This window comes from Ceraceosorus guamensis (assembly GCF_003144195.1).
Source record: "Ceraceosorus guamensis strain MCA 4658 unplaced genomic scaffold IE81scaffold_15, whole genome shotgun sequence".
In the NCBI taxonomy this organism is placed as follows: Eukaryota; Fungi; Basidiomycota; class Exobasidiomycetes; order Ceraceosorales; family Ceraceosoraceae; genus Ceraceosorus; species Ceraceosorus guamensis.
The window spans coordinates 264,179-282,610 of NW_020290010.1; the positions used below are offsets into that span (position 1 = coordinate 264,179).

The window sequence follows — 18,432 nt, forward strand, 5'->3', positions numbered from 1 at the left end:
TCCGCATTCGCGTGATCAATCTCATCGCCGCCATGTATGCGACTAGCACCGGCGGAGGGCTCGAGCCCCTTCCGCGTCGTTGATCCTGTTTCTAGAGGGCGTGTGCTTACGACGCTGAAAATCGGTGCTGCAAAATCTTGAGTGCACACCGCGCGTATACAGTGCACGGGCCCCTCCTACGTGGCGAGTACATCGCTAGGCGACATCGGCTGTACACGCTGACTCAACCCCTCACCTTTGCTCACTTGACGATGCCGACGACACCGGCGAACACACCTTTGTGGAGAAAATCGGTGCAGGACAATGCTGCACGATACCTTCGCGCCCCATTCTAGTGTGGACCAGTGCGATGGTGGGCGCGATCCGGCTTGCGCCGCATGGATCCTCGTTTCATAACGCACGGATCGCTCTTGTGACGTCCCGCATGACGTACGAACAGCGCGCATCAGCCTGAACACTCAAAGACTGACCCCCGTGGCGATCTGAACTCGTGAATTACGAGGTCAAAGCTGGATGGGGCTTCACAGCTGTGATGCGTTGTATTAAGATCAGCGCTCAGGCCCCGCACACAACTCGCTTTGACCTCTTCGCGATACCAGGCACGGCGCAGTAGAAGGCGCTCGTGGAAGAGATCGAGGCCCATACGACGCGCAAGCAGGACTGTTCGAGTACCAGTTCAAGGACTACGCCGGGCCTGAGTGGCTTCTATATAAGATGAGACCTAACCCCTGTTCTGCCCTTGCAGCCTTCCCCGAATGCCCAAGTTGTGCTAATGATACTGCTCCCTGCACTTCCAGCGTCTTCTCGTTAATACTTCCCTTCTAAGTCACGTTGCGACCGCGAAAGGTCGTCCTCAACTCCGTCAACATCTCCCACTCACCATCAATCAAGCTTCGCTCCAAAATGATGGGCTTCTTCGGGGGCTCGTCGGGCGGAGACAACTCTAGACCAAGCTCTCCAATTCCTGGACAACGCACACAGGGCGAAGCTATGAGCCGCGAGAACAGCCAGAAAGGTTCCCAGGGCATCAGCCACCGACCAAGAAACGACACCTTTGGGGGCGGAGGCAACGGTCGTACAGCAGGGTGAGTCAGGAAATTTTGCTCGTATGATCCGAGGTGTAGATGAGTCTGACTCTAGCAACCGTTTCGCCGTCGCCTTCAGCGATGACTACTCGACGTTTTCTGGCGCATCCGGAGGCTCGGTCTTCGACGATGATCGTTCAATGGCGCCTTCTACTGTGGCCACATCCGTGTCAATCGGCGGTAGTCTGGGCAAGAGTCCGAAAGAGGGCTACAAGAGCCTGTCGCACAAGACGTCTTTCGGTGCTTCGCCGAGGCCGAAAGCGAGTGAGCTTGTCACGCAGCCTCCTCTGCCGCCCGGCGTCGCTGCGCGCCGTCAGAGTCCAAGTGGTCACAGCCCTGTGTCGACTAGTCACCAGCCGTCCAACTTCGACTCCACGATCCAGCGAGGAAACATGAACAACACCGTGTCGCTTCAGCAGCAGTCTCCCTCCGTTCAACACATCCAGCGGCAGGACTTGAGAGCCCCTAGCCCACCAATACCTGCCCGTAATCTGCCCAACGAGCCATCCAAGTTGACGTCCGGCACCGTCGCAAGCTCCGGCGCTACTCGTCAAGCTACTACTGAACTACAAGACACTCGAGAACCAGTGCAGCGCAGCCCGAGTACCTCGCATTACAACCAGACCTCCAATGACATCGTCAGAGACGACAATAACAACGCCACGAGCTTGGCCTCAGACAACGGCAGCGCCCTTGACCGCAGTGCTGTAAGCAATCGTGGTGCTGTTGTGTCTGGGGATTGGTCCGTCGACCGTGGTGCTGCTGCCGGATACGGCAACATCTCGGCTTGGGATCAGACCGAGTAAGTATTAGCTGCTCGCGACGACAGGCTTTGTATTCACTTGCGCATTGACACTGCTTCTTGAATTGTGCGTTACCAGCGCATCCGCCTTCACCGGCAGCGACCCTGTCGCTCAGGCCACTGACTTTGCTGATGGCGACATCATCTTTGTCAGCTCCGAGGCCGGCTCCGGTGCCACTCGTCAGCCTGTCACAAGATTCAAGGTGAATTGGTTCATCGCTCACGGCTGCTTGCTGCACGGATGCTGATCATGTGTGTGCCGATCACTATAGATTCACGAAGTGAACCTAAATGTCCACTCTGCTGTACTTTCCGAGATGGTTGATGGATCTTCTGAAGGCAAGGTCCACACGCTCGAGGAAGGTGAGCTCGCGTCGTGGCGTGGCACTAAGCCGCAGTCGCTGAAGTGCCTTTCATTTCCACGCTGCTTGCCTTGCGCAGACAGCGGCACGCTCAAGGTCCTCTTCAGCCTCATGTACAACACCAATGCTCCTAAGATGGGCATGCAAGACTGGCAAGTCGTCCTGCGTCTCGCTCGAGCTGCGCAAAAGTATGACTGTGCTCGCGCCAAGGATGTCGCCGCATCCTACTTTGCGGAGCAAGAACAGCTGGGGTACGTCACTCGAATCGATTTGGTAATGTGGCACAGCTGACTCATGTGTCCGTTGGTCTCTCAGCTCGCTCTCGCCCTTCATGACGTTCGCTGTTGGATCTATGTGAGCGACCATGTACGCTCGGTCTAGATCTTCTTACCGCTGCTGACTGATTTGCGCCCCCCCCCAATCCGGTACATTGCAGGTACCATCTGCCTGCGCTCGAAGAAGCTGCAGCGGAGCGTTCTGTCCGTTACGATATTCATCGTCTTCCCGAGCTGGTGTGAGTCGGCATTTGTTTTTATTTTGGGAGCCGCCTAGCGCTAATTTGGTATTGCCGCGTGTCGACCAGCTTTAATTTGATGGGCTTTGCAGCCTATCAGAAGCTGGCAGCATTCCATACTCGTCGTCAGCAGCACTATCAGGACACACTCAACAGCATCACGGTTGATCCGAAGGAGCTCGAAAGTCAATGCTACCAGACTGGAGGCGTGTGTATCATCAGTCCTCTGACCAAACTCAAGCAGAAGCTGGCTTGGCCTAGACAAGCCAACAAAGACGGGTCGAGAAAGCCTATTGAAAGTCGGGATGTCATGACCAAACTTCTCACCGAGATTGGTCAGATTGGTGAGCTGCTCTCCGAGGGTTCTGCTGTCTGTCAAGTTGGATGAAAAGCTGACCGCCCACCACTTTGCCAATCGGCTGACTACAGACTGCGGCACGTGCTCTCGAGCTTTGGTCGAAGCTGCTCTGCAGATCCAGCTCGCCATCGAGACCATGCCTCGCTACAACGAAGATGAAGAAGAGAGCTTCTGAGCGAGCACCGGGCTGGCGCCGTAAGATCCTTCGCTTCGCGTAATCCGCGCGCGTCCATTCTCTCTGGACACCTGACTCTGGCTGTGGGTTTTGAAAAATCTTGCTAATGTGTCCACCGCCGCCCTGTTCCTTCGCGTCTGCTTGGGGCCACACACTCGTTCGCGCTCGCAGCCATGGCTATCGACGCTTCGCAATTCACTTTTCGACACGCTCCTTGTACCTGTATTCAACCCCGTTACCTCACCTCGACTAGTCTTCGTCATCAGAGGCTGGTCCTCGATCAATTTTATTCGCATGTACATGCTACTCTCGTGGATCGAAATGAAGCGCGCCCCCCACCTTCACACCCGCTCACTCACCTCTCGTCGAGACGCTACACCACGACTCGTGATCGGTGCTTCTGAGGCGGCTGTTGCGGAGCTCCGTGAATTGAGCCCTTTTGCTGAGTTCGGTCGTGCGTGATGCGCCACGAGCACATGTGCAGATGCGGCGAGCGGCAGCCTTGCGCGCGCTTCGGATGGCAAAGCTCGGTACGAATATCCGAGGGGAGAGGTGAGAGCCGCCTGCTCATTCACGAGTCATGACCCACGCGCTCCACCAAAACATGATCGATGTAGACACGGCCAGGCGCAGGGGTCCCACCGCTCGCAAATCAAACAATGCGAATCTTGAATCTGAATGCGACTTTTGATATTCGCTTTATGAAACGCTTTCTCGTCGAACCACGAATCGTCTCACAGCGATTGCGCCCCTATGAGCTTCCTCTCAACGTGAATGTGTCACGCAATTTGGGTCTCGGGAGTGATCCGGCACCCATCCTCCGCCGGCAGTCGTCAAATCACTAATTGTCTGGCAGCCCCCTTTTCCCCTCCTCCAAAGGACTCACAATCCCTCATGTCTATACCGGCAACTCGTACTGCCGAGAACCGGTCTCGTTGACCAAGGTATACTGTACGCGCACCAGCTTTCATTGGTAATGTCTGCCTCAAATGAACACGCCGGTCAAGGGCGGTGGCTTGCAACGCAAGCGTCACTAGTACAGATAAAAGGTAAATGGATGCGATCCAGCTCGCAAGCGTAGGATTTGCCGTTTGAGCATCGTGACTGATCGCAATGTTGTCTCTTGACTTCGACCTAGGGACGAGGATTCCAGCCAGCACACTGGCTCTGCTCACGACTCCTTTCACAACATGTCGGACAATCACGTCTCCGTGACTGAGTCAAGAGTCACAGTGAGGGCGCTGTATGACGGGTGGCCCCTTGGCGTTATCGTCTGGCAGCCCGGCAAGCAGAGGGATCAGCTCGCACAAGATGCAGCAAAGTCCGTCATCCTTCTCGCTCCAGCTACCGGCGTTCCTTGCAAGCTGTTCAAGCACTTTGCTGCGTGAGTCTTGAGCATCGTGCGTCGCAAAGGCGACCTTCGAGAGAAGGTTTGCCAACACCGCAGAGCGTGGAATTTAGCATGAATTGATCAAGCCTCGATCGCGCCAACCATGCTGCGCAGGTTCTTGTGCAGCTATGGTCACACTGTACTGGCATTCGACTATCGCATGACCGGAAGCTCGTTCCCTGCGTCGTACGCCGCAGGGCCAACAGGTTTAAGCACTTCCATTCCTGAGACAAACGCGGACGCATCAAGTTTCGAATCCGTGGCAGCGCTCGAGACTTGTCTCAAAGCTCATCGACATCAAGCGACATACGAGCACATAGGTCGCAGAGACTACCCTGCCGTCCTGCTGCATGCGTGGAAAGAGCATTGCATAGTCGAGCCGACTAGACGTAGAGAGCTGTGCATCGTCGGTCATTCGCTTGGTGGATCCATCTTACCTTTGGCATTGGACGAGCTCAAAGTTGGACCTCATGCTCTGCAAGACTTTAAAATTTCTCGCGTCTTGGCCGTCGGATCTTCGAGCGGATGGTGGGGCTACTCTCCCACAGCAGACCTTTCCAGAGAAGCAGGTCAGTTCATAGTGCAAGAGTCTCACAAAGAAGGTTTTGCGAACCTCAAGAAATGGGGTTTAGGAAATCCCATCACTTTGGCACAAGTGAATGATTGGCTAGGAATGATCGTCGAGTCTCCGTCTTGGTACGGCGCATACGAGGGAGATTCGGGCTGGCAACGAGCAGTGCAGCATTACGATCTTCCGGTCTTGTCCATCCTCTTCAGCGATGATGAGCTGATAGGCAATGGCTCGGCTCGTCGAGTCGACGCCATCTTGAGACCTTTAGGCCATAATGCTTCTCTGGTTGAGAGTGCTCGGGAGAAGGCTTACTGGGAGGCCGGAGGAGAGGAAGATCCGGTTGGAGCCACAGCATACAAGAGCGGTTCTCCACCTGATCCAGAATCTGTCGGACGCTCTCCGAACGCCTCCACCTTGACGCGTATACACTTGGACGTCAACCATAATGGTTGGGTTCGAGGGTCTTCGCAAGTCGATGCGAAGGAGCAGGAGCAGCTGCCATCCCACATAGGACACATAGACTGGATTCGTAAAGAAGTCGGAACTTCTTCCGCCTCCAGAGAGATATGGGAAATGTGCAGAGCTTGGTTGGACGAGCGAGCGACGGTACCTAGTCGTTCGAGTCGCATCTACGGCGGTTGTGGAGGCAGGCTGGATTTTGGTCCTAAGAGTGACAGGGCCATCTACACTCCGCATCCTATCTACGCAACTACGTCTGCGAAGGCGAAAATCTGACGGTAGGAGACGAAGGTGCGTGGTCACAACTGGCGCGCGTGGCCTGTATGGTGGGTCTTGACACTTTGCCGAGGACGCAATCAGTAGCATCCGCCATTAACGCTGTGAGGGCTACTCTACTGCCCCGCTCTAGTGTCAGTGTGAGCTACCCGTCACGGTGACTGCATCACGTAGTGTCTCACACCCAAACCATGCAGACTGTTTGCGCCAAATTTGCTGAGCCCCAAGATCGTTGTGACATTGTGATTGAAGCAGCAAAGAGACCTCAGACAGATTGCCAACATTCGTGATTGACCGAGTGCTAGAGCTCCGTCATCTGCCGTCGTGATCAATCCGCAAGTGTTCTTCCTTTGCCTTTCCAGCTATCAGCAGGGCCATCAGAGCTCACCCCGGCTCGTTGACGTGCGTCATCTGGATCATCGTCCGCATCTCTTCGTTCCTCCATCACCCTTCCTCCACTCGCACTTCCGGTCTTGTTCCCCCCTTCAGACTCCTTTTCCTCCCTCGCTTTCATCTCCGCAAAAGTTGCGGATCGCGCAAAACCGCTCGAGCCGACCGAGCCGGCTGTTGTCCTGCGCGTAAACGCACTTTCTGCGTTGGCAGCTCGAGCAGCAGCGGCTAATGCGCTCGCCTTTTCGTTCTTGCCGGCGATGCTGCCTTCCCTCATCTTCTTCAGTCTCGCTTCGGCCGCTCGATACATCTCTTCCCTATTTGGGCCTCCGACATTGCTGGTGCGTGATCCAGAGGCTGAAGGAGCAGCGTAGCTAGCCGCAGATCCTCCTCCACCAGCTCCAGTACCAGTCATCCAGTTGCTGATTGTGCTTGTCCAGCTGCTTCCCGTTCCAGAATTGCTTCCAAGCGATCTGCCTCTGCCAGCCATGTTCGCAGCAGATCCTCCAGAAGAAGATGTGGTTGCACTTCCTCCACCATCACCGAAGGCGCGTCCCCTAGGTGCCCAAGCACCTGCCCCTCCTCCGCCTTGCCCTCCTCCCCCCCTCTGGTTGGGATCCACACTATCAGGCAACTGTCTCCTAAGCCAAGCAGGCGTAGCTGGCAGGTACCTTGGGCCCCTTCCTCCATTAGACTCGGGCAGAATGTGCTCTAGAAACCAGTACGTGTGTCCTCCTATGATGCCCGTCGCGCTCAGAATGGCTTGGGGTGGTCCCGCCATCAGCACGTCTAGCCCCAGATAGGCGTAAGGCACCCATCGAGCCGGGATCGTCACGAATCCAAAGAGAGACACGCTGCCATGCGGATTGGCTCTCGACCACAGGTACTGAACGTGTAGAGAGAGGTGAATGCAAAGTGTGGATGAGCTTGTTGCGCACACTTCGATCGTCCAGTATACTGCGTGCATCGCTCGCCGCATTGAGCTGTGCAATCGCGACTTACACTCAAGCCACTGAGCAATGGATGAAAGAGGACGCTGTTGGACAGCGGATAATTCGTCGCCTATGGACATGAAGGCGAAGGCGTGTGCTTGAGAATCTTTGAATTTCAAACAGGCATTGGGCAGACAACGGGCTGCCACTCACTACGATGACGATGGCCACGACGAAGATAGCCCTGACAAAGTCGGCTGTGCGACGATGAAAATGACCGATCTCGAGCTCTGAAGCGTTGCGGCTGATAGACATTGTGATGATGCTCGTGTCAGACTCTGGTCACGCTCCTGTGATGTCGCGAAGCGCAACGTCGCACCTCCCGCCGAACGGCCCTTTCTGGCGCGTGGCGACCTGCATCTTTCGAGGGCAGTACCTCTGCGATGCGGATGCCTACTCACAAAAGCATGAACACATCGAACAAGAACTGTATGCCACTTGATCCGAAGAAGAAAGCAGTGTAGAACCTCCAGAATTGCCATTTCTTGGTGATCATGGGCCACCAAAGAATGAAGTGGTAGGGGCTGATGAGCTTGAGCAGCACTGGGATGGTCACTGCCATGAGCGAAGCCAGCATGGTGCGAGTGACCGGTGGAATCTTGTTGCTGCGCCACCGAATTGCGTTTGACCATCAAAGAGGTGTCAGTGTGGCTGCTACACCGCAGATATGCGCCACTTCTGACCTCCAAATCGCACCACGACGAGTGCGAAGCCAGCTCACATTTCGTCCATCTTCGGCAGGGCGTAGTGTATGCCGGTCTAGACCAGATCAAAGGGTTGAACCTGCGATACCCGCGACGCTGCGTCCCGACTCGTTCCAATTCCCGAAGCTTTGTGCCACTCTCGCTTCTACACTGCGCTTAGATGACTCCTTTTTGAGAGGCTGGAGCGCTATTGAGCTCGTCTCGAAAGACTCAAATGGTCGAATTGCCGATCTGCAAACTAACTCCGCGTATCACGCTGACAACCTCGGCTGGTCGATGACGATATCAAGGTTGGGCGTTCGAAAGCTGTGGGAGGGACGTGAGCAAGCTTCGTGACTGTTGGACTCGAACTCCAGAAGTCATGGGCGGAAGCGCAAGCATGAGTCTCATCGGCGTTCGTGGTTGTTTGTTCTCGCAGCGTGAGGTGCGGGAGATCATGCCAACTCGCTCGTAGCGTGACGTGGAGGAGCTCTCTTCAAAGCGCTCCGCGCATGCACACGCGCGCATCACAGGGTGGCAGGCCGCCTGTCACGTGTTAGCGCAAAGACAACACGTACTGCGCGATTGACGATTCAACCGGATGGGATTTGAGCAACAACGCCGAATCAAGTCAGGTATTTCAATTACACCGAGAGCCAAGCGACGCAGCTTGTCATGTGAGACAGGTCTCGATCGTTGGGTAATATCCTATCATCTAGCTCTGACATGCACAATCGTGGTATCATAGTGATATACAGTCTGAACGTCTATTCGTGGGACGTACACTCCACCTAGTACCAGCCAAGTGCACATTGTGTACAGATGTCCACGGTCCGAACAAGGCCGGCAGCGCCAAAGAGTCAGATGGGAAGGAGGATCAAGAAGGAGCTTGGACAACGAATCTAGATCGGTAAAAACAGGTCAGCAGGCGGCCAGCCGATCGGACAAGGTTTGAACTCTTTTGAAGCTCTGCTCCATCCGGGCACATTCGACCAATCTTCCTCTTCCTCCTGCTGCATCTCTTCTTCAGCAGCGTTGGCGATCGGCGCTTCTTCCACCCGCATATCCTCGTCTTCATGACTTTGAACCTGCTCGTCATCGGACTGATGAGAGGATGAAGTAGCAGCTGCCGCCGCAGCCGCAGCCACTTTCTGCTCCGCGAGAAAAGCCAGACGACCATGAGTGCTGTGCGCGTGCGCGCGAGATCCCAGGTCATAGATGTGCAAGGCAAACACTCACGCGCGCTTGAAGTTCTTTCAATCGGGCAGCCATGAGATTCACGGCGTCTTCGAATCCCGTGCTCAAGACCTGCTGACGCGCATGTTCTTCACCGACATCTTGCAGAGCATCCGCGTTCCTCGACTGCTCCGCCTCTTCATGCGCAAGCGGCAAGGTCATCAGATCGTGCTTCTCAGCTCGGCTGGCAAATCCTTCGATTCCCAAGAATGTGATGGTATGCAACAGCGGGCGAAGGTGATTCTCCAGCTCCGGTCTGTTTCTGCAAATGGCTTTGGCTAGTCGCACAGAGCTGCGCGTTCACAAATGGCGCGGAATTCGGCGCACAAGATCAGTCATTGTACCTCTCTGTAGCGGAGGCTTACACCATCCGCTGTAGACGACAGTCGAGGCTCAAACTCACTGCTTGTTTGAGCGGTTCAGACACCTCTTGGCGACATGCATCGCCAACCCTTCTTCACTGTCAGACATCTCATCATCACCTTCCTCCCCATTGAGGAGCATCTTCCTCCCAGCCGCCAGGTTGTCCAACCTTTCCTGCTCCTGCAGAACGAGCATAACCAGTGCGCTCGATCCTCGTCGGCCACTCTTGCTGAATAGAGAGACTTCACTTGGCAAATGCCGATCTGAAGAGTCGCTGGGGCCGGGACAGAGTCGATCAACAAGGTAATCCGAGAGCGAGCAAGACAAAGCGGGTAGAGCAGCCAAGGTATGAGTGAGAAGCTGTTGCCATGTGCTGCACAGCAAGTTCGCAGAAGCGCTGCCTTTCGTCGAGGCGGATCCCAAGAGATCCGAGATTCGTCTACAGGACGACGTACAGCAAAGACCGGGGACTGTCTCTAGGTCAGTCAAGGGTAAAGCGCTTCGCCAGCTTTCCTTTCACACACCAGATACGCACGAAGCGTTGCATTGCAGCTCGACGTTCTCTTCAACGAGCAACTCGACCAAGTCCAAGAAGGGCGTCTCTTCCAAGTCCACTTCTTCCCGCGCCTCTCCGCTCGGACTCCTCGCTTCGTCCAATCCCAGAGCCAGCTTGACCACCTTCTTACAGGTCTGTTCCAGAAACGGTTTTTGCGGACCCGCGAGTGATCTGTCCTTCACAATGTCCAGCTGCACGTTTGAGTAGTCGCGCAAACACTGTCGAAGAGAAGCTCGATCGGCCGAGATATTTGCGCTGGGTTTTTTGGAGCTGGAAGCTAAGGGACGGGTAGATCTGTTGGCTTTTCGTTCGTGTTCTGCTTCAACCTCGGTCCGCGAGGCTGGATTGAGCGATAAAAGCGTGGGGTACCAATAGTGATGATGCAACCAGTCCAGAGCCTGTCCCATTCATAACGCACAAACGCACAAAGTCAGCCCTTTCTGATTCCTTTCCACAGTCACGATGAATGGTGAATCAAGATGCGGGCACTGATCAACTCACTTCGGCGGCTGCATCCTGCAAAACTTGCAGACTTGGCAGATCTTCGTGTGTTGCCGCATGTCGTAGATCGACGAACCAAGTAGGCAACCCAATGCGTCTAGCAATGCTTGCAATGCTCTGTGCGAACATGCCGTTCTGATGCGCGTCCACCACCGAGTTTACGAATCTGACGATGGCCATGGCATATGTAGTCCTGACGTTCATCATCGCGATAGATGTTGAGATCGACGTCGACGACGTGTCGCCGTAGCCTGAAGCAAGGTCCGAAGGCGACGGCAGGAGGTGTGCATGCAGCATCTGAGCGCGAATGAGCGCGGATGTACTCTCGACCGAAGCGGGACATGGACCGCGGTTCAACCAGAGACTGATGATGCCCAGGCCTGCTTGACGCTGAAACACATCCGAGCTGTACAGCTGACCGTGAAGCGCGATGAGGGCTTGACTGGACGTCCATGGTGTACGACGAGGCAAAGAGGGGGTCATGATTTTGGGCTGGCTGCGTAGCAGGGTGGTGCGGATAACATTGCGTCAGCATACCCTAGCTGGCTCGATTCGGTCTCCAGCACACAAGCCACCTCCAAGCAGGCGAGCCTGCATCATCCGTCACCCGGCATTTGCGATCCACTACAGTAATCAGTAGGCGACGTGTGTTTGAAGCACGAAGCGCAAAGAAACAATCTCGCCAGTCTCTTCACGCGAAGAGGTCCGTGCTTGACTCTATGTTGTGCATGTCATCATTGTCGCAGCTTGCTTACCATGCCAGCATATGTACCCGACCATCACACCTTGACCACATTGGCAAAGAACGAATGTTGACTCACTTGGGGCGCTGATTCGATGCGGTGTGGCTTCCCTGCACCCCTTAGCTGCTGAAGGGAACGTCCGTGGATAGCTCCATGCTGAGCTTGCTTGAGCTGACCTGAGCCGGACCTGCTGAAACCGATGCGTGGTCGCGATTGCGCCTGCAGAGCGTCGAGGGCGAGGGTGGAAAAGATGGTGCTCGATCAACGCACCCAAGCTCTTCTTCAAGAAGAGGAAAACTTGATGGAACTCAGCGGATGCGTGATCACGGCGGTGAAAATTCAAATTGCATGCCCGACGTGCACAGCAGGTCACGTGTGTCCAAGAAAGTCAATCACGCGTCGAGCGTGAGGAGGTCGAGTTCGAGTTGAGTGGAGCTGAGTTGCTTGAAGCAAGGCAGCCAAGCTTGACTGAGCGAGGCCGCACACCATCCAGCACCTCTTCGCCCTCTGTCCACACAAGAGCAGCGATTTTGCTGCCTTTCTGGTGCTGCTACCTAAGTTTCTCGCAGAGCGCGATTTGTCTCCCTGCCCTGCTGATGGTCGAGCTCTCGGTGGGCATCTATAAGGATGGCTCGTAAACGCTACCTGGTGGATCAGCTTTCGGATTCGGGCGATGAGGGGGCAGCGTCGGGATCAGAGACGGAGGGAAGGATCAACGATCGTCGCCCAACGCGCTCAAAGGAGGAAGCTATCTATGGAGTCTTTGCAGAGTCCGACGATGAGCAGGGCCATTCGGGCGGTGGTGGAAGGGGCGGGGCCAGGGGCAAAGCGAGTGGGAGGGGGAGAGGTGCAGCGGTGAATTATGCAAGAGGACAAGCTTTCGTCTCTGCCACTTCCAACTCGACTTTGCAAGCTGCTCAACAAGCACGTCAAGGCCGCCAAGGTACCGAGACCGGACGTGGCGAGTCCGCGTCCCGGTCGTCCGCCCATTCCGATTCGGACGAGTCGCGCATGTCCACCTCTTCAGAACATCACTCACAACTCCTCTCTCGTCCTCTTTCCACCGAAGAAGAGCTTAGCACTCGTCCCGCTTTCCAAGATGTCAATCTAGGACCTACGGCAGCTGAGGCGGACATCATATCGCGGTCTGCAGCGCAAGCTCAACGAAGTGAAGGGGACTCCTCTTTTGTTCCCGCCTCTTTCCTGTCCACTCGGTCGCGCGAACCTGCCCAGACATCAGCGTCGAGCGGCTCAAGAGGTGGCATCGGCTCAAACTCTAGGGCTTTGGAGGATGATGGCTGGAATGCGCCGTCTGGATCTTCCAGGGGTGGAATGGGGACGGCCGGTCTCCATGTGCCACCATCGCGCAAGGCTGCGCCGCTGGACGACGATGTCGACATGATAGAGGCAGACCAGGCTGTCAAAGGACGCGCGGGACTAGCTGGCTCTTTCGATGCGCCACCATTATCTTCAGCGCCCTTACTCGGAGCTTCGATTAGCCACTCGTCGGCGGCGACGCCAGCTCCCAAGAGATCCTTTGTTGGTGGAGGTGGTTTAGGACACAAAGCAAGATCTGCAAACTCCCCAGCAGACATGAAACCCATCGCTCCTGGCAAGGGCGGGAAATTTGCGAGCATGATGATGCAGCAGATGGGCTGGGCAGGTGGAGGATTAGGAAAAGCGGGAGAAGGAATCGTCAATCCGATAGAAGTGCAGCTAAGACCTGAAAGAGCGGGTATAGCTTTCGGCGGACGGAAAGAGAAAACGAAGCAAGCCAAGGAGGAAGCGAAGAGAAGAGGAGAAGCAGTCAGTAGCGATTCGGAGGGAGAAGGCAAACAGAGGAAAGGGGGCCGCAAGAAGCAAGGGAAACAATTCAGAAATGAAGCAGAACATCAGGATAGGGAGAGAAGAGAATTGTGGAGTAGACCTGACAGGAAAATGAGAAGGGTCAAGGTGCAACATCGGACGTATGAGGAGATCATAGCAGAGGCTGGCGGAAATGAGCCTTCTGGTCTTGAAGCGGGCATCGGACCCATCATCGATGCTACCGGTCCTCAGGTGCGCGAAGTGGCCTCTCTCTCCAGCGCTTTGGGAGACAAGGGCATTCCGACGAGCGAAAGCACGCGTCTGCCGGAGTTGAGGCACAACCTTAGACTGATTTGCGATAATAATCGCATCCTGCTCGAAGGTTTGGCGAGAAAAGGCGCGCAGAATATCGAGAGACAAAAATGGCTCGTCAGGGAGAGAGACGAGTCGGAGAGGAGAAGAGCCAAAGTTGCCGTGGATGCGCAACGCGTGAGAGAGGTCCTCAGTGTCGTTCGAGACCTTGAAGAGTTGGGCATACAGAACGAAAAACTGGTCTCATCGGGCGTCGAGGAGGAGATGGATACGCAGCGATTGAGCGACCTGATCGGATTGCTGAAGGAGAAGTATGGGGACGAGATCCAAGGGCTGGGATTGGACGAAGCTATCGTTGCTGCTGTTGTGCCTCTTGTGCGCACAAGAATACGGGCCTGGAAACCAATGCAAGAACCAAGGCATCTTTTGGAAGATTTCGAGCGATGGCATTCGGTGCTGCAAAGTGTTGATGAGAGTCGCCACGCTACTATGAATGGGCACTCCAAGTCGGATCCTGTCATGACGCCATTCGAATCCCTGCTTTGGAACCTGTGGATGCCCCCCGTCCGCAGTGCTCTCAACAACGATTGGAAAGCACATCATCCCGAAGGTGCTATGCGTCTGCTGGAAGCCTGGCAACCTTTTCTTCCTCGCTTCATCTTTGACAATCTGACCAATCAGATCATCCTACCTCGTCTTTCCGACGCGGTCGAGCATTGGGAAATGTCATCTTCAAAGGCGCCCCTGCATGCCTATGTGTTCCCTTGGCTGGAGCTGATGGGGGAGCAAATGACGAATTTGATGAACGAGGCGAGGAGAAGAGTCAGGGCCGTGCTTAGGAGCTGGCGAGCTAGCTCCGGTCTGCCGGAAGCCTTGCATTTGGAGAAATGGAGAGAGGTGAGTGAGCCCGGCAACGTTGATTGTGCGTGCTGAGAATGTACCTGACAGGCTTCTTCGCCGCTGATGGATGGTCTTGCTACCACGACGCATTATGCACAGGTCTTTCAGGACGCGGATTGGAACGCCATGCTTCTGGAGCAGGTGGTGCCCAAGCTTTCTTCCTACCTGCGTCAAGAGCTGCGCATCAATCCAGCAAAGCAAGAGATGAGCCCTTTTCATCTCGTCGTAGCCTGGCACACTCACCTCGCCCCCATCAACACTTCGCGTCTACTAGAATGCGACTTTTTCCCGCAATGGCTCGACGTCTTGCATCTTTGGTTGACGCAGCCCAACGTGCAATTCTCCGAAGTGGGCCAATGGTATTCTTTCTGGAAGGCGCAATTCGCAAAGTATACCGGCGTGTCGGAATTGCCAGGCATAAAGCTGGGTTTCAAGAGGGGTCTGGATCTCATCAATCAGGCTTTGGAACGGAAGACGGCGGAAGGGAGAGCGAATTTGCCAAAGGCAGACAGCACGCCCTTGTCCAAGTCTCAATTCAAGAATGCTCAGCAAGCACACTCCGCCAATGCCCGCTCCAACTTTGCAAGTCGAGGCGCAGCCGCAGATCCAGCAGCGATCGCGAGCGCGAGCGCGAATGCCGAATCATCCATCACGTTCAAACGCGTCGTCGAGGAAGAAGCAGCAAAGTCGGAGTTGCTCGTCTTGCCACTGAGCAAATCTCATCCGCTCAACGGAGCGCCGCTACTTCGCATATCCCCTCACATTACTGGAAAGCCCGGCATCACTTTTTACATCGACGACGATGTGGTCTGGGCTTTTGCTGCTGCTCATCATACCGCCTCGTCAAATGCGGCCGATGAGTACAGCCCCATCAGTCTGCAGGAACTTGTCCAGAGTGCCAAGCTCGTCAAAAAGTGATTTTACATGTAATACTAACCGCATCTCGACGCCTTCCATGCGTGATGCGCCTCGTCGAGTCAGATCATGGCGCAGCAATGATATCTATTGACTTGATAGTCCACACCTCGAAGAGAAGAAGCGTCTCTATGATTTGGTTCTTGCGCCTCTGGCGTTCACTTTTTGGGTGGGTCATTGGGGCCCTGAGCAGAGATGCGGATGGGGGGTGATCAGCTATGCACTTGACCCTCTCGATGGCCAGCCTAGAGCAGTCACACTTACAATCATGAGTTCGGGTCTGACCTTCTCGTCAAACTCCTCTGGCGTCAGGAAGCCCAACTCGACAGTGGACTCCTTGAGGGTAATGCCCTTCTTGTGGGCATTCTTTGCCGCTTTGGCGACAGCTGCGGCGCGGCGCATCGAGGCACAAGGGAAAGATTGGTCAGTAAAGTGGCAGCATGCAAATTTTGCTAGACGCTGTGGTCTGCCCTCGCCTCGATGAAGATCGCAGTCAAGAAGACTTTCACTCACAATCGTATCCCAGATGGCTGTTGAGGATGGTGGCAAGCATCAAAGATTCGTTGAGGAGCTGATGAATCCTAGGTCTGTTCGCCTCGATGCCCACGACGCAATTCTTCGTAAAGCTTCTGGCTCCATCTGCCAGGAGTCTGATGCTCTGCAGCAAATTCTTGATGAGCACCGGTTTGAAGACGTTGAGTTCGAACTGTCCATAAGAACCAGCAACGCTGATCGTCGTGTTGTTTCCAATGACCTGAGCAGCGACCATGGTCAGGGCTTCGCACTGCGTGGGGTTGACCTTGCCAGGCATGATGCTGGATCCAGGCTCGTTCTCCGGCAGAGCCAGCTCTCCAAGCCCGCAACGAGGTCCCGATCCGAGGTATCGAATGTCGTTTGCGATCTTCATGAAGCTGACAGCCACAGTGTTCAGCTGTCCGCTAGCTTCCACAATCGCATCGTGCGCTGCCAAAGCTTCGAACTTGTTCGGCGCAGTCTCGAAATGCACGCCCGTAATCTCGGCGATCTTGGCTGCCACTGCAGCGTCGAAGCCCTTGTAGGTGTTCAATCCCGTTCCGACTGCAGTGCCTCCTTGCGCCAATTGGCTCAAGCGCGGCAGGGCGCTCTTGACCCTCTCGATGCCGTTCTCGAGCTGCTTGACGTATCCGCTGAACTCTTGACCCAGAGTCAATGGCGTGGCATCCTGCAAGTGCGTTCGTCCGATCTTGATGATGTCGTCAAATTCGGCTCTCTTGGCGTCCAACGCTGTCTTGAGCTCCTCCAGAGCGGGCAAGAGAGAGTTGCTGATTTGCAGAACAGCCGAGACGTGCATAGCAGTAGGGAAGCTGAGCAGAGAGACGTACAAGAGTGGATCCTGTTCAGTGGATGCTCGCTGACACAGCAAAGCTGTGACGAGGATTGGGTCGCGAGGGCATACATGCCTTCGAAGGAGTCGGTTCACTGCCACTCACGTATCGTTGCTGCTCTGGCTCATATTGACGTGATCGTTGGGGTGCACGGGTTTCTTGCTTCCCAGCTCTCCTCCCAGGAGCTCGATGGCTCTGTTGCTGATGACTTCGTTGACATTCATGTTCGTCTGCGTTCCTGATCCAGTCTGGAACACGACGAGAGGAAAGTGGGACTCGAGCTGGCCGCTGATGACCTGCACAAAGAGGAGAGAGGCAGGGTCGCCAGAAAGCTTCAGCACGCTGAGGTAGCTCGGGCAAGGCAAACCAAGTGTGAGCCTAAAATGGTGCGCACCTCATCAGCAGCTTTTTGAATCGCGTCTGCAATCTTTGGGTCCAATCCGTATGTCTGGTTGACTGCAGCCGCTGCCTTTTTGAGCACACCAAAGGCTTGGATGAGGGGCAAAGGCATTCTCTCTTGAGCTCCACCAATGTCAAAATTCTGCAGAGACCTTTGTGTTTGAGCTCCCCAGTACCTGTCCGAGGGGACTTGGAGATCACCAAACGTGTCCTTTTCAGTCCTGAAGGATTGCGACATGATGCGAGAGCTGCTAAAGGCGCGAAGAGGTGCGGAGGAGGTGGGAGCGACGAAGCTGACGGGTCGCTGTGAGATGATTGATGAAAGAGCGGATTCGAGATGGTAAGTCTGAAGCTCCATCAACCGGGGGAGCCGCTTTCTAAGTGATGAGATGGGCAACTCGCTCCGCACCCTTGGCAATCGTTGCCCCGCGCAAAGAATGACCCCACACGGTCGCGCAACAGCAAGCTCGGCAGGGTGCTTGGCTCGTGCATGAGGCTCTTTGAGCCGCCGATAAGCAGGTGAGAATACCCACTGGCCCTTCAGGGCGCGTAAAATCAACATGTTCGACCAGACCATCCTTTAGCCCAAGCTGGCATCGTTCAAGCCCCTCGCTATCACCGCAGAGGAGCAAGCAAGCAAGCAAGGCTGGCAAGACTCACCTGAGCGACCTTCACCGATCGTCCAGCCGCGCTGGCCAGGCGAAGGGGCATCTTACGTGCGATCATGATGGCAACGCAGCGAGAACGATTTCGAGCTTATCTGGCGTGAATGCTCGTTCGCAGCGAGCTGTACGAACGACTGTTGTCCGAATTGGGTCGATCTTGTATAGCGCTCGCTGGGGTTGGCCAGGCAGAGCAGAGCAGAAGAGAAGGAGCTTTGGCGCACGCGGTGGAGGCGCACACGGAGTGCGTTAATGTTGTGGGGGGGGGGGATAAAGGTAAGTAAGTGGTGAATCTCCACGAGAGGGGTGTGGTGGACCTGGGATCCAAGCTCGATCGCTTATATGATTCAGCTCAGAACGTCGGGGCAGGGATGTGATCGCGATCGAATTAGCGCCCTTCATCACACCTGCTGGCTGTCTGTCTGCTCTTCCGAGGAAGCCCAAAGCATGCAATTCACCAAATCATGAATCGCACCCAAAAAAAGTTCAAAGCGGCCGGCCGTACGCGGAAGATCTCGTGCGCGCAAGGATCGCCGCGCCCGCGCGTACGCCCTCGATCGAAGCTGTGAATAGGAATACAGGCGCCGGGGGCATCCCTCCGATCCGTCAAGGCCGTCG

The 18,432-nt window shown here is 55.3% G+C and overlaps 6 protein-coding genes across 6 annotated transcripts; 3 read left to right on the plus strand and 3 right to left on the minus strand.

Annotated features, from left to right (window-relative positions):
* Positions 1–903: 903 nt before the first annotated feature.
* IE81DRAFT_329148 (hypothetical protein) lies at positions 904–4,141 on the plus strand (the record flags this gene model as incomplete). Its single annotated transcript, XM_025515130.1, has 11 exons — positions 904–1,085; positions 1,141–1,887; positions 1,967–2,090; positions 2,160–2,250; positions 2,329–2,500; positions 2,565–2,603; positions 2,686–2,763; positions 2,833–3,133; positions 3,468–3,750; positions 3,781–3,848; positions 3,914–4,141. The coding sequence occupies 11 exons, from the start codon at positions 904–906 to the stop codon at positions 4,139–4,141; spliced, it is 2,313 nt and encodes a 770-aa protein (XP_025371131.1).
* Positions 4,012–6,261, plus strand: IE81DRAFT_321894 (hypothetical protein). The gene is made up of 3 exons (XM_025513471.1): positions 4,012–4,345; positions 4,435–4,680; positions 4,801–6,261. The coding sequence occupies exons 2-3, from the start codon at positions 4,487–4,489 to the stop codon at positions 5,990–5,992; spliced, it is 1,386 nt and encodes a 461-aa protein (XP_025371132.1). The 5' UTR covers positions 4,012–4,345; positions 4,435–4,486; the 3' UTR covers positions 5,993–6,261.
* IE81DRAFT_54731 (DER1-domain-containing protein) lies at positions 6,157–8,234 on the minus strand. Its single transcript, XM_025517437.1, has 5 exons — positions 8,096–8,234; positions 7,776–7,979; positions 7,528–7,618; positions 7,385–7,444; positions 6,157–7,268 (listed from the first exon to the last, which is right to left on the minus strand). Exons 1-5 carry the CDS (start codon positions 8,104–8,106, stop codon positions 6,321–6,323), a joined length of 1,314 nt encoding a protein of 437 aa, XP_025371133.1. The 5' UTR covers positions 8,107–8,234; the 3' UTR covers positions 6,157–6,320.
* A 1,730-nt stretch (positions 8,235–9,964) lies between these two features.
* Positions 9,965–11,628, minus strand: IE81DRAFT_321898 (Las1-domain-containing protein). The gene is made up of 3 exons (XM_025513472.1): positions 10,714–11,628; positions 10,192–10,610; positions 9,965–10,126 (listed from the first exon to the last, which is right to left on the minus strand). The coding sequence occupies exons 1-3, from the start codon at positions 11,194–11,196 to the stop codon at positions 10,096–10,098; spliced, it is 933 nt and encodes a 310-aa protein (XP_025371134.1). The 5' UTR covers positions 11,197–11,628; the 3' UTR covers positions 9,965–10,095.
* A 1,421-nt stretch (positions 11,629–13,049) lies between these two features.
* On the plus strand, positions 13,050–15,392 carry IE81DRAFT_311444 (TFP11-domain-containing protein; the record flags this gene model as incomplete). Its single annotated transcript, XM_025512439.1, has 3 exons — positions 13,050–14,471; positions 14,574–15,001; positions 15,062–15,392. The coding sequence occupies 3 exons, from the start codon at positions 13,050–13,052 to the stop codon at positions 15,390–15,392; spliced, it is 2,181 nt and encodes a 726-aa protein (XP_025371135.1).
* On the minus strand, positions 15,184–18,185 carry IE81DRAFT_321899 (putative FUM1-fumarate hydratase). The gene is made up of 6 exons (XM_025513473.1): positions 17,813–18,185; positions 17,148–17,456; positions 16,859–17,049; positions 15,903–16,732; positions 15,654–15,775; positions 15,184–15,574 (listed from the first exon to the last, which is right to left on the minus strand). Exons 1-6 carry the CDS (start codon positions 17,876–17,878, stop codon positions 15,548–15,550), a joined length of 1,545 nt encoding a protein of 514 aa, XP_025371136.1. The 5' UTR covers positions 17,879–18,185; the 3' UTR covers positions 15,184–15,547.
* Between the last annotated feature and the right edge of the window lie 247 nt (positions 18,186–18,432).

Bases quoted from the DNA above. Each gene is read 5' to 3' on its own strand.
- IE81DRAFT_321894 (XM_025513471.1), top strand. From the start codon at position 4,487: ATGTCGGACAATCACGTCTCCGTGACTGAGTCAAGAGTCACAGTGAGG. The intron at 4,681-4,800 runs GTGAGTCTTGAG...CATGCTGCGCAG, and splicing joins CTGTTCAAGCACTTTGCTGC to GTTCTTGTGCAGCTATGGTC.
- IE81DRAFT_54731 (XM_025517437.1), bottom strand. The intron at 7,445-7,527 runs GTGAGTGGCAGC...TCATGTCCATAG, and splicing joins TCGTGGCCATCGTCATCGTA to GCGACGAATTATCCGCTGTC. The intron at 7,269-7,384 runs GTAAGTCGCGAT...CTACACGTTCAG, and splicing joins CATTGCTCAGTGGCTTGAGT to TACCTGTGGTCGAGAGCCAA.
- IE81DRAFT_321898 (XM_025513472.1), bottom strand. From the start codon at position 11,196: ATGACCCCCTCTTTGCCTCGTCGTACACCATGGACGTCCAGTCAAGCC. The intron at 10,611-10,713 runs GTGAGTTGATCA...TGAATGGGACAG, and splicing joins TGCAGGATGCAGCCGCCGAA to GCTCTGGACTGGTTGCATCA. The intron at 10,127-10,191 runs GTGCGTATCTGG...ACCTAGAGACAG, and splicing joins GAGCTGCAATGCAACGCTTC to TCCCCGGTCTTTGCTGTACG.
- IE81DRAFT_321899 (XM_025513473.1), bottom strand. From the start codon at position 17,878: ATGATCGCACGTAAGATGCCCCTTCGCCTGGCCAGCGCGGCTGGACGA. The intron at 15,776-15,902 runs GTGAGTGAAAGT...GCCGCGCCGCAG, and splicing joins CAGCCATCTGGGATACGATT to CTGTCGCCAAAGCGGCAAAG. The intron at 15,575-15,653 runs GTAAGTGTGACT...ATCTCTGCTCAG, and splicing joins TCAGACCCGAACTCATGATT to GGCCCCAATGACCCACCCAA.